This window comes from Neolamprologus brichardi, chromosome 7 (genome assembly GCF_056152115.1).
Source record: "Neolamprologus brichardi isolate AB-2024 chromosome 7, ASM5615211v1, whole genome shotgun sequence".
Lineage (NCBI taxonomy): Eukaryota > Metazoa > Chordata > Actinopteri > Cichliformes > Cichlidae > Neolamprologus > Neolamprologus brichardi.
The window spans coordinates 15,832,098-15,847,066 of NC_142110.1; the positions used below are offsets into that span (position 1 = coordinate 15,832,098).

The 14,969-nt window shown below is 37.6% G+C and overlaps 1 protein-coding gene across 2 annotated transcripts; it reads right to left on the minus strand.

Moving 5' to 3' along the window:
• Positions 1-1,291: 1,291 nt before the first annotated feature.
• LOC102776068 (ubiquitin-conjugating enzyme E2 Q2-like) lies at positions 1,292-13,962 on the minus strand. Of its 2 annotated transcripts, none has more exons than XM_006782633.3 (13): positions 13,713-13,962; positions 8,525-8,629; positions 8,295-8,417; positions 8,153-8,209; positions 7,907-8,059; positions 7,457-7,541; positions 7,287-7,347; positions 7,100-7,190; positions 6,945-7,003; positions 5,182-5,230; positions 5,010-5,105; positions 4,806-4,872; positions 1,292-3,610 (listed from the first exon to the last, which is right to left on the minus strand). In XM_006782633.3, exons 1-13 carry the CDS (start codon positions 13,869-13,871, stop codon positions 3,579-3,581), a joined length of 1,137 nt encoding a protein of 378 aa, XP_006782696.1. In that variant the 5' UTR covers positions 13,872-13,962; the 3' UTR covers positions 1,292-3,578. The 2 variants fall into 2 exon arrangements, with proteins under 2 accessions (XP_006782696.1, XP_006782697.1); XM_006782634.3 differs by having other exon boundaries at positions 7,907-8,056; positions 13,713-13,961.
• Between the last annotated feature and the right edge of the window lie 1,007 nt (positions 13,963-14,969).

A 14,969-nucleotide genomic window follows, 5' to 3' on the forward strand; every position in this document is an offset into this window, starting at 1 on the left:
CGAGAAGGAACAGGAGGAGCTCTCCAAAGTGACCTGCAGCAGGCTACTCGTGTAAATGTTTTGTCAGAAACAATGAGATCTGCCAGTGAAGCGCCATGTGAGCCCTGAGCACATGTGACAGATGTGAAAGGGTCTGGACACAGCGTGGTCAAAATTACGCTACCAGCAACATCATCCAGCATGATCCTTTCAAGGCATATTCTTGAATCATACCATAAACCTGCATGTTCCAGCCAGCAGTACCAGGCTAAAACCCTCGGATCTGATGGTGGCCTCACCCATCACGTTCCCCAGGCCCATCCATGACTTTATCCAAGTCTGGGGGAAGATTCCCAGCACACCATCCACCATCACTTCACAAGTGTTCCCAGATGTTGGGAGTGCACATGCAAGTGGGGGCTGTAAACAGTAATGAGTACTAAATGAGCTGCATCAGCCTGTAATTTGAGTTTTTAACTCTGCTTTTTGTTGTGGTTTTGAATCCAGCCCTCAACAAGCTGCTGAAAGGGTTTACACTGACTGTTATATCATTTCATTCTCAACAATTTATACTGCATCCATGCTTACCAGTAAAGATTTTCATCTTAAATATTTCATTCATTAAGAGCCAATGTATATTTTAAGTGTTTCCTTAATTTTCTGGAGGTGTAAAAAGAATTTATGGATTCCTACACATGGCTCTAAGAGATTAAGTTTTTGCCCAATTATTCCAATGAACTACAGCCTTAAAGAATATCAATCCTTTGTAGTAATGATTTTAAACTCACTTGAGTACAAATATTTGCTAAATAAGCAACAGAAACAAATTCCCAAAGGTTTTGTATTTATGCGGTTATTTACAACTTTGCCAAATTTTGAGTCAAATATTCAATTTGTACAATTTTAGTTATATTTAAGTATTTGAATACATTTTCCACGCTTGGCAATAAGAACAATGTAAAACCAGGGAACTCTGAAACTAAACTTTAACATCACTACTAATTATTGCACTTGAGATAAAACCAGATAAAAGAGTTACCTTACTCTGAATGTGCAGGTAGATTACCTCATTTTAAATACTTCTCTTTTAAGTACATAAATTATTACACTACATTGCAAATATGTAACTACATAATAAAATTATGTAAATTACTTAATAATACACATTACAACTGCCACCTAATCATCAACTTTAAATTATGGAGAAATATATTTGATATTCAAGAGAAACAAAAACTAAAAAATTGCTACTGAATAAAATGTAAATTAAAACAATTAAAAAAAACTTTACAACTCCAATGCTACACACAAATACCAGTGATAATCTTAAAATTCTTTATTCATAAACTTGATGCAAGTTTACAAATTACTGTACATGGTCAAAATTTCTTCAAATGGAAAAAAACCCAAAAAACAACAAAAAACAAGAAACCCAAAATGAGCCAAGAGTGTCAGACTTGTTGGTGCCAGAAAATGAATTGAGATAAATGACACAGTCCAGTTAGAGAAGCGCCCAATTACCATTGTATTACCGTCAAACTTGAATCATCTCAGTATCTGCTGTGACCCGAGCTTTTGCATTTTGAAGGGAGGGAGTCACACATGTGGATAAAGGGTCTGTAACAGAGGGTTTAATGTGCACCTCCTCTCTACACCTGACCACAAGGGTCCCCATCATTGGTGAAGGTGTCTTGATAAAAGATATTAATAACCTCCACCCTCAGATACATCCTGTTGTCACAGGTCTGATGTAAGCAGTGTGCTGAAAACAAAAAAGAAATTCTGATCAGAAATTATTCGCGATATGACACCTCTCTGGGGAGAAGGGGGGTGGGGAAAAAAATAAATAAAAAAATCAGTGAGAGCAATTACACAGACTGGTCAACATGCTCCTTGCAATCCAGCACTCGCTATGTAAATTGCTTTATTACAAAGTCATGCGACCTGTGTTTTAAAGTTCAGTTCATCAGTGGGCAAGTATGTCAAAACATTACTGAAACTGAGCACTAATTAAACCCAGAAAGTCACCCGCAGCTCAACATGGACATGTACAGATCCCCCTCCTAAGTATTGTTTGTTACCTGAGTTGCCATTCAAATGTACTTTTGCAGACAGTGTTAGCAAATAAACTGCAAAAGAGCCAACAGATTGATAGATACAACGTGTGTCCTGTAATTTGGGGAACAGCAGCACTCTGTGTGTACTACAGGATATTGCAAGGTCAAAGTTCGAATGTACAGTTTTATAATCACACTACTAAATCATCCTTTTCCACAAGCAACACTGAAACACACCTGTGCTATATTGTAATGGCAGAGGAAGCCCTACAGATAATGGACATTTAGCTCCAAGTCATGTCGAGTGACAAGGCGGCAAATTTTAAATGGGCAAGGAGGGGAACAAAAAACAAAACAAAAACAAACAAACAAAACACTACAACAAATTTATGCAAGGATGATATGACAAGTTTGCTTTAAAATCAAATTTAAAAAAAAAAAAAACAAAAAAGAAGAACAAAGAAACATCCAGAAAACCTTAATTTATTTCCTTAATAAAGTCCACTCCAGCAGATCTGCTGGATGATATGACTGCAATCAAATCAAACCCAGCTTTTTAGATCAGCGGCTGAATAGGGGGCTTCTGTACAACGTGCTGTTAACTTTACACACAGAGGGCTTCATTGTCAGCATCCAACTAGCCATCAACCTCTACAGCTATTTAAAAAAAAAAAAAAAAAAAAAAAAGCACTTGCAGCCTTTAACATAAATAAGGCAAGAGGACCCAAGAAGGCTTAGAACTTCCAATCTTAAGTATCCTCTCACTATAAGATATACAATATGGAAATTCTGATGTATTTCATACCTATTGGCCTTATTTTCTAATTAACTGCAAGTTGACTTGTTCACAACACTGCAGCATTTTGTTTCTGCTTGACCCGATGTTCTTCACACATTATAAAAAGCAAGTGCAAAAAAACAAAAAACAGTGAGTAGTAGGTAATCTCAAATTTAAGATAAGCTTACAAAATATGGAATCGTATCATTTGTTGTCTAGGATACCCAAATAATAATTTTTTAAAAAATGCCAAATAATATTTCTAAAACAATGTTTGCATTTATGTACCAGTTAATTTCCAAAAAAGAAAAAAAAAAGAAACAAAAGAAACAAAAGCAGTTGTGAGGAGGTTCTGCTTCTGTATCAATCTTCCTTTAAAATTCCCACTAAATGAGGGGTAATGGACTGTGAAGCCCGCTTTGTCAAAGCAGCTGAAGAAAAAGCATTTCCCCAAATTTCTAGGGAGAAAAGTTTTTTTTTTTTTTTTTTTGTTTGTTTTCAAAAGACAAATGAGCATATTTAGAAAACAGAACTAGTGATAACCTCACATAATCCTCCTCACTAAAACACTGAGGGGGAGAAGCAAAGTGAGACCGGAATAAAGTCTTTCCTGGAGCGAGGTGACGGGAATACTTGTCAAATGAGCCACGAGATGGTTTCCGTGAGAACGATGATATATTCCCAGTAAGTCAGAGAGGGAAAATATTCCAAAGAAAGCAAGACGACTCAAAGACATGTTCCCGGTGCATAGTGGTAGTAGCTCCTTATCCATCCTCTTTAGGTGGTGTGTACCAACCTGAAGGAACAGAACGACAAACGCAGTTATTTAAAGAAGCCATGTTAAAGTGGAATTCATTAACAGTGCATATTGTACACGAACACACAAAAGCCTGATATAAATGCAGTTTCAAACAACTAGAACTGTAACACAGATGTGGTGAAAGAAGAGTGCACAGTTCATCCTGCATGTGGGTCATTGATGTGACCTATTTCTGTGCACGAGCGCATCATTTCTGTTAAATGAATTAGTTTTGTTTTTTTTTATAAAACTTTTAGTTTGAATACATTTGTAGTGCCTTCAAATATAAATTTTTAAAAGTTATCTAAAACCTGTAAATGTCACATGGTCCAACTGTTCGTTTAAATGAACAGAAGACCATCTCTTTAAATGGTAAAATATTTAAAATAAAATACAGCTAGGCTGGTACACTTTTCATGGCAGGTGGTATGACCAGTGTATGTCATAAAAAAGTGATGTTTATGCTATTGCTACCAAGAACAAAGGTCAACATTGGTGTCCAAGTAAAATCCTATTTAAACTGGTAATAGTTGTGGTGCAATCTCAGATCTTTCTTACCTAATAGCTTTTATTAATAGTTTTACTTAAAATATTTTAGAGACCCAACTTTTGTCATGAACTGAATAAATTGTTTTATAGAGAAATTATTTAGGCACAAAATATGATTCAGATACGTGACACAAATTTATAAAATATTCATACATAAATGCGTTCATGCATGAATACTAAATACTACGTCACATTGATGACCCACAAATGACTGCAGTATCCCCCCCCCCCAAAAAAGGTGATTTTCAACCAAGAGAAACAGGGTGTATATGTGCTACATGCAAATGAAACGTGCACTTATAACCTTTAAGGAAGTACAGTACAAAAATGCAGTGCTATTTTACATATGTGGAAGTATGCTTAAAGCTAATGGAAATGCCATTAGTAAAAACATAATACTCAAATTGTAATTTGTGTGAAAAACAGTGGGACTAGTATGAATTTTGTTTGTAAAAAGGTTAATTTTTTTTAACGCTTTTGCCTATAAATTTTGATTTCCCAGTAAGAAAAGCTTGCTCATGTTTACATTTATATGAAAGCAGACTGTATACATGCATCAAGTGTATGGGGACCGTTAGCTACGGATCATGATGTTCCCATTGTGTGTTTATTGAGCGTCAATAATTCATAACTCTTTCCTTACCATTCTTTTCATGAATCTGAACCAGGGATTTGTATGACTGTTGTGCTCTGGCAAGATTGTACTGGTTCTGAAAGACAAAAGGCAACATGTTAATATGCAGAAGCAGGATGTCCATTTATTTAACTTGTTTTCATTACTGAAACAAAGTTCATTTAAAAACAGAACAAACAAACAAACATCACACCAATTCATGAAATGTGTTACCTTATTGGCTCCAAACTGCACCCTGGCTTTTCCTTTAACCAGAGTTGCATTTATCTGCATAATGACAGATTCTATGGAATAGGCACTGCTCCAGCCCTAACAAACGCAAATGGAAATGAATCAGTTCCTGTTGTTAGTCATAATTATTATTTTATTTATCCCATTTGCATACCTGTTTTGTGAGAAGTTCCATGCACAATGCTCCTCCCCCTAAAACATAACTGAAAAAAAAAAAAGATTCACAAATGTGTCATTGAGCGAGAACGTATTAATCTTTTCAAAAAAAAAAAAAAAAAAAAAGTATTTTTCTTGCTCTCCAGAATTTTCTTTTTTAATTTGCTAAAATTATCAGAAGCCTTGAAAGTAAGTATAGTACAGTGATGTATGGCAATGGCGTGTGCTTTATAATTCCTTTTAAATTAAATTTTAGCTGCTTCATCTCCACTGCCTTAAGCATAGTTACAGTGAATCTTCACAAGTCATACCATACTTGCATATGCACTTACTTCCATACCATTTAAAACAGGACTTCTCTCTAGCAGAGAATCTCCTGTTCTATAATAATAGGTTATTTCTACCCTGTACCTAACACAATGCAACCTAAGCCACTGCATCTTATAAAACAAAAACAAAATCCTAAACCACTTAATTTCATGTAACATTTGCTTTATTGAACCACTTGACTTGACACACACACTTTTTTTAATTTTTACTTAACTCTAACCTTTAGAGTATTATATATATATATATATATATATATATTATATTGTCAAACTCCTTATTAAGCACCTGTAATTCAACTTTTGTTTTCAATTTTTACTTCCGACTTCCTTTGTTTTATCCTGTTTAAGTTCTGTTCTTTTGTTCAGGTTTTTACCAAATTATTTTCATACAGAAGTCTTTCATTATCCATTGATAACTGTTGTCACACCTTCCCCTCAGGTTAAGAGCCTTTGTGTCATCCTCAGCACTCTTTCCTTCACAGAACATATAAATAATATCACTCGATCTTCCCGTTTTCATCTTCGTAATATTAACTGCCTTCACCTGTCACTCACTCCAAACAGTACCGCCATACTTGTCAATGCTCTTGTCACATCTCGTTTAGATTTTTGTAATTCTCTTCTCTATGGTCTACCTCAAATCTCTCCAAAAATTGCAGTTAGTTCAAAATAAAGCCGCTCGTATTATATTCCGAATTAGATCAACTGAACATAGAACACCTGTTCTTAAACCGCTCCATCGGTTTCCAGTTCACCTCCGTGTCCATTTCAAGATCCTGCTTCTTACTTTCTAAGCGCTTCTTAACCTTGCTCCCCCATATTTATTTGATCCTTTCCATACATACTCACCCCCTAGTACACCTTGCTCTTCTTCAGTTTCCCTTCTGTCTGTTCTACCTGCTCGTCTGACTTTCATGGGACTCAGACCCTTTAGTTGTTTTGCCCAGAGACTTCACAGTTCGGAGATGTGGTGGAAGTGCATTCCAAACTCTCTCTCCACTTTTAAATCGCGTCTTAAAACCCATCTATTCAAAATTTCATACCCTTCATCATGATTCCGTCATAGTCCATTTGTACCTTGTTTAGCTTTTCATTTACCTTATGTTTTATGTGGGGTTTTTTTGGACTAATGTAAAGTGACCTTGAGCGTCTTTAAAGGCACGATAAATAAAATGTATTATTATTATTAGTTTTTTTAAAAAGTTATTTCTTTAAACACCACCTATAAAATGGCTTAAACAATCTTAAGGCTGCAATACAGCAGGAATTTACATATTTGTTTAGTCTAAACAGTGGGGTGTTATTTGTTAATAACAGAAGAAACCATTTGAAGTTGTCAAGCAAATCATAAAGCATATTCTGGGCAGTAACATTCCTAAGATGCATATGATGTTGTATGTAATTTGGGCTGGGAACACTACTGCACACTCACCCTCCAGAGAGCACAGGCGAGACAACCCGTACAAAAGGTGGGTCAAAGGGAAAATTATCCTGTTGTAGAGAAGAAGAAAAAACTGCCTTAAGACAGCCCTATACTACAAAAAAATTATAAATAAAGCTGTTGACAATTACTTCCATAGGACTCACTTTATAAGAGAAATTGAGCAGAATGTAATCCACTCCTTCCTTTTCTTTTAAGACCTGCAAGTCACTATGTAATGGACTATCTGGGTCTACCCTGTAACAAACAGCAACAAATAAGGTCAAATAAAAGCATAATTTTCAAAGTTGGAAATATAAATAGAATAAAAATACACTCAGAATAAGAACTTACGTCCTTAACTTCACATGCCATTCATAAAGGCTGTCATTGACTAGTTCGACTGAATAAATACCTGTGAAATGAGTCACAAACGCACAAAGAGCTTCACTTAAAGCTTCTGGAAAAAAAAAATTAAATACAATGCAAGCCACAAGCATTGAGTAATGGTTCCTTGTATTCACCTGTCTTGTAACTCTGTGACCTGTAGATCTCCCTGAGTTCCTTCATTAGGCGGTCTGAGGCTTGCACTGAGCCAGAGACTGCACCCTGCAACATAAAACAACTGACGGTTAAACAACTGGACAAACAGGAAGCATACCAGAGGTTTTCAGATTTTGCACAATTTTCTTGGACTGCTGCATTTTTGCACTGAGTGTTGGAGGTTGCTGTTAAACTGGTAGGTTGCATGAGAATGTACAACTTCTTCCCTTTATAATTGACAGACTCATATTGAGTCTGTCAATTATGCCGCACCCAAAAAATAAACAAATCATAATTAAAATTATTTTCTAGAAGAAATTCATACAAAAGACTAATTATCTCATCGTGATTGTGCATTCATAATCTCCAAAAGCCAAAAATATTAACTGAGATTAAGGTTTGATTAAAAATGTGACAGATGGAAATCTTACATTCAAGTGATCTTGTCTCTGATTTTTACGGATTTTCTCCAAGATGGCCAGATTTTCTTTTTCTATCCCTTCATCTTCTGACTTTTTTCCATCCACCGGCTCCTCTTCTTTCATTTCGTAATGGTCCAGGTCTTGGTCCAGATCAATATCCTGCTGGCAGAACACATATATTCGTTCAGAAAAGAGAAAAAAACCCCAAAGATATTAAACAAATTGACTATCAATCAATGGATCATATTTGGATACCTCTCCCATTTCGTCTTCTTCTTCCTCTTCAGATGTCACGTCACCTGATAACCCGTGCTGTGAAAGGTTGGAAATTGAAAAACAGTGAGTAGCTAAGGTCAACGAAAGACTCTTGAGCTTTACTCTTATTTCCTGAGCTTACTTTTCTGTCTTGGGTGATCGGGCCAGCTGGCAGAGGCTGGTCCAGCATTTCTACATCTGGATGTTGTGGCAGGTTGTAAAGACGACAGAGATCACAAATAAGGCGCTTCAACTGCTGTAGAAGCTGTAAGAAACATTGAGAAGATAAACTGTCAATAATAATATTAAATGACATTTTCCTAATGTAGCAAAGCATCCTATGTGGAGCAAGAGCCATATTAACCATCTTACCAATGTGCTGCCTTTCCTCACATCTTCTAGGCGCTCCAACACTTCAGCCAGACTGGGATCATCAGAGTCGACAAACCATATTGGTGGCGTTGAGGGATAGGATTCCTGCAACAGCAGCAATAAGAACACATACAAATTTAGCTGATCATGCTCAAGTGCTGATGGCTTTACAGTCAACAGAATGCACTTGAATTGTACAGAGAAAACCACTGCTTTTAAGAAACAAAAATGTCACCCTGGGTTAGAAATCTGATTAACATAAAGGGAAATAAAGTTTGTTTCAGAGTTAGTGACTTCAAACCAAAAGCCTTAGCCCACACAGCCACCCACTGCACAAAATTAGCCTCCTACAAGCTGAAGAGCGAAAGCAACTCGAGCACGAGAGAGAAGTGGTTAAGTGCTCCTTTGACATTTCAATTAGGTCTTAATACAGCTTTTAAAGTCATGAGTAAAAATCCAGTTTTCAACTGCTGTGCTTAGCAGCAAACATATTCAAACAAGCATTTAGACACATATGGTAGTACTATGTAAAGTTTTGGTAATGTAAAAAGACCAAGAGAAGAAAATACTGCACACAGAAGAAGAGAGAACCATGTATATATTAATAAGAGATGTTTTATTTTTGATTGGGTTTTTCAGAAAGTTAAGAAAGATGTTGAGAGAAAACATACTGTATATTGTATACAGCAATGACTGTGCAGTATTCATGTTAAAATGACTGCACTGAAGTCTGAGAAAACTTCCCTACTTTTCAACTGATTCAAGATCCCAATTTTAAAAAATTAAAAAAAAAAAAAAAGTTGTCTCGATTGGTAGTTTTAGTTCCGTGTCAGATTATGTCAGATTATAAAAAAAAGGTTATGTTTATTTTATTATTTCAATGATTAATAAGGCAATAAATCAAATACACGATAATTAAAGTTAAAGACCAATTTTTCTTCTCGTTTTAAAGGTTAATAAATCTGCTGGTTTTCCAGAGTCTGTGAGTAATCATGCTGATTAACTGAGTCAGAAACATCCCTCAATCATAATGCCCGCTTTCAAACAACAGATGATGATGGCCAAAAAGCCAAACTCGTGTTTAAAATAGGATCTGACTGAGTGCCTGATACATGCATGTGCCACAGATGAAAAATATTATAGTATTTACAACCTCCAATCAAACCTGGCATAAGATCTCTCATTCACTGTGGGGAGGAGTTAAACACACGGTGCCACAAACTGTAAACTACACTGCGTAAACTGGGCATCTAATTGTAACCATGACTTGGATGCTGACGTGAATGCTCTTTACAAGTCAGAAACTGGTGGACTGGTAATTACGATGCCTTTATTATCAGCACAGTGTAGTGTTAGTGTAACTCAATAATACGTGCCTTTCAACTTCTTAGTAATCTCCATACTACAGTTCAGCTGATAAACTGATCTTTTACACAAAATGTCATCAATTTCCGAGTTCCTGCTCCTATTTTACGCCTTCGATAACTAAGTGTCATGAGATTTGGGCTGTTGTTACACATTTATTCTTCTGTCTAACCGTGAACTCTGACTCTCATTCAAGAAAAATGCTGTAAAGTTTATTTTATACTTGCACACAGTGGCCCCCTTTTTGAAAGCTGGAGTGTGTGGTACATAATGGGCGAGCTAGAGGGTCAGTCTCTGCAGGTATTTAAACAATTTATCAAGGACAGAGTACAATGGCAAGGAATTTTTGGAGAAAGACTGCTGAAACAAGTGGAAAATAAAAGACTTTTTGCAGAGAAGTCTAGAAAAAACACCTTTGTGTTTGTAAGACACTTCCTACTTCCTATAAATCATTGCCTACAACTCCAACAGTCAAGTGTACCAGTATGTGTGACTGTCTAGGACAGGGGTGTCAAACTCAAATACACAGTGGGCCAAAATTCAAAACTGGAACAAAGTCGCGGGCTAACATTAATATTTATTGAAAAAAAAATCTTCCTCCAGATATAAGAATGAATCTTTTCTTATGGACTCAAATAAGTTTTGCTGGAAAAGTGATTATGGAACAAGCAGAGCTTAATACTAAACAATATATATATTAGCTGTATAGGCCAGCTCTAATAGTAATTTGGTATGGCTTCGCGGGCCAAATGTAATTAGGCTGCGGGCCAAATTTGGCCCGCGGGCCAGAGTTTGACACCTATGGTCTAGGATAAAGCCATCTATAATTTCATCCATCTAATTTCAAGCTTATCTAAGGTCAAGTCACAGAAGCTGTAACCCTTAACATTATATTTCAAACATATTTTTACTCCAGTTACTCCTTGAGGACACCCACTCCATCCCAGTACCCAGGGATAAATAACCTGAGTGTTCTGGTTTTGACCCAGGGTCTCCACCTAGTTGCCAGTGCCCAGAAAACCTCCAAAGGTAGGTGTTAAGGAGGTATTCTGGCCAGATACCAGAACCATCTCAGTTGGCTCCTTTAAAAGTGAAGCAAGAGGGACTCTACTCTGTGCTCCCACTGGATATCTGACGTTCTTACCCAGTCTATAACACTGAGCTCAGCCACCATATGATGGAAACCGATCAACCCCTTTAATTTGTGACCTTGTTCTCCCAGTCGCAACCCAAAACTCATGACAACAGGAGAGGGCTGGAACTATAGACAGTACAAAAGATGTCCAGGCATGTGATTTGGGTCTGAAAAGTGAAGTCTATTTGTCTAAATCTGTTACGTTCACATGATGGCTCTACGTGTACATGGTAAATAATGTGCACTTGTCTTTAAATAATACCAGCGAGAATAACAGCATCAGTGGGTGCTCTCCTATGTTTCACAAGACAGAACATTTGGTTTATGCTTTGGCCCGTCTTCCTCCCTTCATACCAACCAGTCATGGAAGATGGCCACCCCTCCCTGAACCTGGTTCAGCTGGAAGTTTCTTCCTGTTAAAACAAACTTTTTCCTTCCCACTATCGCCAAAACACTTTCTCATAGGAAGTCATACGATTGTTGGGTTTCTCGGTGTATGTATTATTGTAGGGTCTACCTTAAAATATACAGCCCCTTGAGGCGACTGTTGTCGTGATTTGAATTAAATGTCTTTGCTTTTCTAATCCTTGGAAGACTTGGCTTAAATATCTCTTAAGTATCAGCCGTGCCAGTTTTTCCAACTATTTTAATCAGATATTTTGTGGCTGTCTGCCAACTTAGATGCTAGCATAACACTGAATGTGCTGCTTACGTAGCCTTAAGCTTTATTTGTGCTCACCACATTGGTAGCCGTGCGCACCTACTGTGATGTCATTGCAGTACATCAGACTAGAAATCTTCTCCTGATTGATGGAGGTCACCACTCAGACAAAACCTCTGCATCAATGCTTGCATAGAAGGAGGATGCAAAGGAAGCAATTTTGTTATGTTATTTTCCTTCAAAGTCTCATCTTTCTGAAGCAAACTTAAGTGGTGAAAACTGGGCCCTAGACTGCAGTCTTATAATTGGTATTGTCACCGTTGCAAACAGTGGTGCCTCAAGCCATGCTTTGTCATTTAGGCTGCTTGTACATCTACATTGGTGGCAAAGCTGGTAGACATGAATGTATGGCTGTGACAACTTGTACCACCTTTTCAATGATATAGCAGTATAGGAGCTCAGAGATTCACAAATTATACAGAGGGAGATGCCTCCAGTTTTGATTTCTTCTACTCCTAAACCAGCACTAATGTGGAGGTTTCTGTCTGAGCAGAGGAGAATGCAGTTCAGGAGAAGAATGGAGCACTGGTATAAATGCTGACCAGTTTGTAGTGACTTTACTGTTTGTGCACAACATGATCAATGCAGTAAACCTAATGGGCTTTGGCCTAATCCTAGGTATGTAAAAATAAAAAATAATAATAATGTTAAAAAAAAAAAAATCACTCCATAGCTCTGATCTCTTCGTGGCAATCTGCTTCAAATCATACCCAATGATATCCAACATGACCACGTTCACAGCATGGGGCCACATTTAACTCACAGCTACCCCTCTGAACAGGAAGAATGCAATATACCTGAGTGTAATCTAGTTTTCCTTTAGCATGGGCTGACTCAAAAGGACACAGACAGTGAGGTTTAATCTCAATATGGCAAGGTATTCGGAACGTTTCAACAAGCACTCGCGCGTCCTCAAAATGCGCATAAGTGTAACTGTGTGTGTGCATGCTTCTGCTGAGAGGAGGAGGATGTGGTCAGGTTGTCAGGAAGATTCATCATCTGCTTACCTGAACCAAGCAAAACAAGTGCCAATCGAAAAGAAAGAGCCTCAGTTGTTAATAGATTACACCTACCTTCATCTACATTTTGTGATGGCTGGGAATGTCTGCTTTGCGCAAGTTTGAATTTGATTTTAATCGCTAATGTATTGGAGCGGGCTGTGAAATGCGTATAAATACTAGGCCCCTGTTTCGTTTCTTTTTTCTTTTTTTTGGGGGGGGGGCTGCGTTACAAAAAAAATGTACAGTTCTGCTGACGTTAACAGCTGGTCAAAAAAGCAATATTGTCACGTACATTTCACATGTACATTGCGTCGCTTTCGTCAGGTTTTAGTGTCGAGATAAAGAAGCCACTAACGTAACCGCTTTAATGTATGCCAGTAAGTTCGTCAGAGGGATCAGTCTACTTACTGAAAAAGGCAGAAAGGACGACCGAACAGCATTCCATTAAACCGCTTCTATTTCACGTCAATTAAAGCCATGTACGGGACCTCGACGCTATGTCTGTTTAAAAACACACGTACACAGTAAAATACTGCTTGAAAGCAGCTGGGGTGTAGTGAAAGCCCTCGTATGACCGAACTAAATTAAGTTTAAATTGAACTAGATATAGGCCATAAGTGATAAAGTTAGCCGTTGTACTACTTTCAACAGTAACGCAGTTAATTTGGCAAACAAAAACAAGCTAGCATTAATGTTAGTTTCAGTTAACAAGCTAGCAAAAGCAGCGTCGTTACTAATCGACGTTTTATTGTATAATTTTTCAAAGTGAACATAACACTGTTCGTGTGTCGTCCACTTTAATCCACTGGGTTACTCGGATTTTAATGGCCTGACACAGTTTATAAATGAAAGCGAACACTTTATTCGTAGTTAATTTGTAAACACGGTGCCTTCCGCGGACCGATTTGGTTTCAGTCGATAGTCAGACGCTGGGTTAGCTTGTGCGCAGAGCTGGCCTGGACTCACCGTGATGTTGCAGTGGATGATCAGCAGCTTCTCCCCTGTTACGTTGAATTGGCAACTGAGTTCATCGGGTTTCCAGTCTATTATTCTGAATCGTTCGTGGTTTGGGTCAAAGATTGACTCCAAAAACTTCAGTTCGGCCTTCAGCCCCGAAACCGACATCTTCTACTCATCTCAAACCACCAGGCCGCTGGCAGAGGGGAAGTCGGGGCGGAATGCGACCGCGCAGTCGAATCGGCTGTACGGATCTCGCATATTAGCGTGAGAACAACAACAAAGGGCTGGAGAGTTAGCTTTATATAAACCTGTGTAGCGCACATAGACTCTTAGCAGCGTTTTGACAGCTGTGACACCACATACGTACATAAATATTTTTACATTATTTTATATTTATTTTTGTACACATGGAGTCATAGTTGTGACTTTTGCTTAAACGAACCATTTAACAGCATGAAAAGGTTTAGTGTTATACAAGATAATTAGTGCCCCCATCCCCATGTTTTTTTTTTTTGTTTTGTTGTTGTTGTTGTTTTTTTTAAAGAGTATTTCCTATATGCTGTTAAACAAAGCAAAGAATCTTAAACACAGACAACCTAGTTTTATTTTGGATGGTTACTACTTCACACATAGAAATACAATTATTTAGGAAAAAACGAAACTACCATGGTCAAAATTATTAGCTTCCCTATTGCCAACAGTCAGTTGTCTATCCTTTTTGCTGGATAACAGCCTGGAGTCATTTGTTGTAGTTTTCACCAAGTCTCACAAGCAAAACTTGAGCAATCAATTCTTTTTTGGCAAATCTCTCAAGCTCCTTCAGATGTGATGGTCTGCTGTCTGGCAGGGACTCTGTAGGTAGTTCTTCACCATCAGCGACCTATGCTCAAGGTCGTTGTTGTGTTGGAAGGTAAAGTGATGACACGGACACAATTTTCCTGTTTGAGTTTTTTTTTAAATAATCTTCACACACCATTCTTTCTTAATTATTGCTTCTGCTTTGATAAGATTTCCAGTTCTTGATGCACTGAAGTCTCCCCATAGCATAATACTCCTACCACCGTGTTTACCCTGGGGATGATGTTCTTTGGGTTGTAGGCCTCTCAGTTTATTCTGTAAACATAAGCAACATCTCTGTGGCCAAAGAGCTCTAGTTTTAGGCACACTGCCAGTATAATCTTTCTCCAGGTTGTCCTGGGAATACTCCAGTCTAGCATGAAGGTGTCTGTTTTGCAAAAGCAGAGTTTTTCTTGGTCTGAAACC

Bases quoted from the DNA above. Each gene is read 5' to 3' on its own strand.
- LOC102776068 (XM_006782633.3), bottom strand. From the start codon at position 13,871: ATGTCGGTTTCGGGGCTGAAGGCCGAACTGAAGTTTTTGGAGTCAATC. The intron at 8,630-13,712 runs GTGAGTCCAGGC...CTGCTGTTGCAG, and splicing joins TCATCCACTGCAACATCACG to GAATCCTATCCCTCAACGCC. The intron at 7,191-7,286 runs GTAAGTTCTTAT...TGTTTGTTACAG, and splicing joins TGGCATGTGAAGTTAAGGAC to GGTAGACCCAGATAGTCCAT.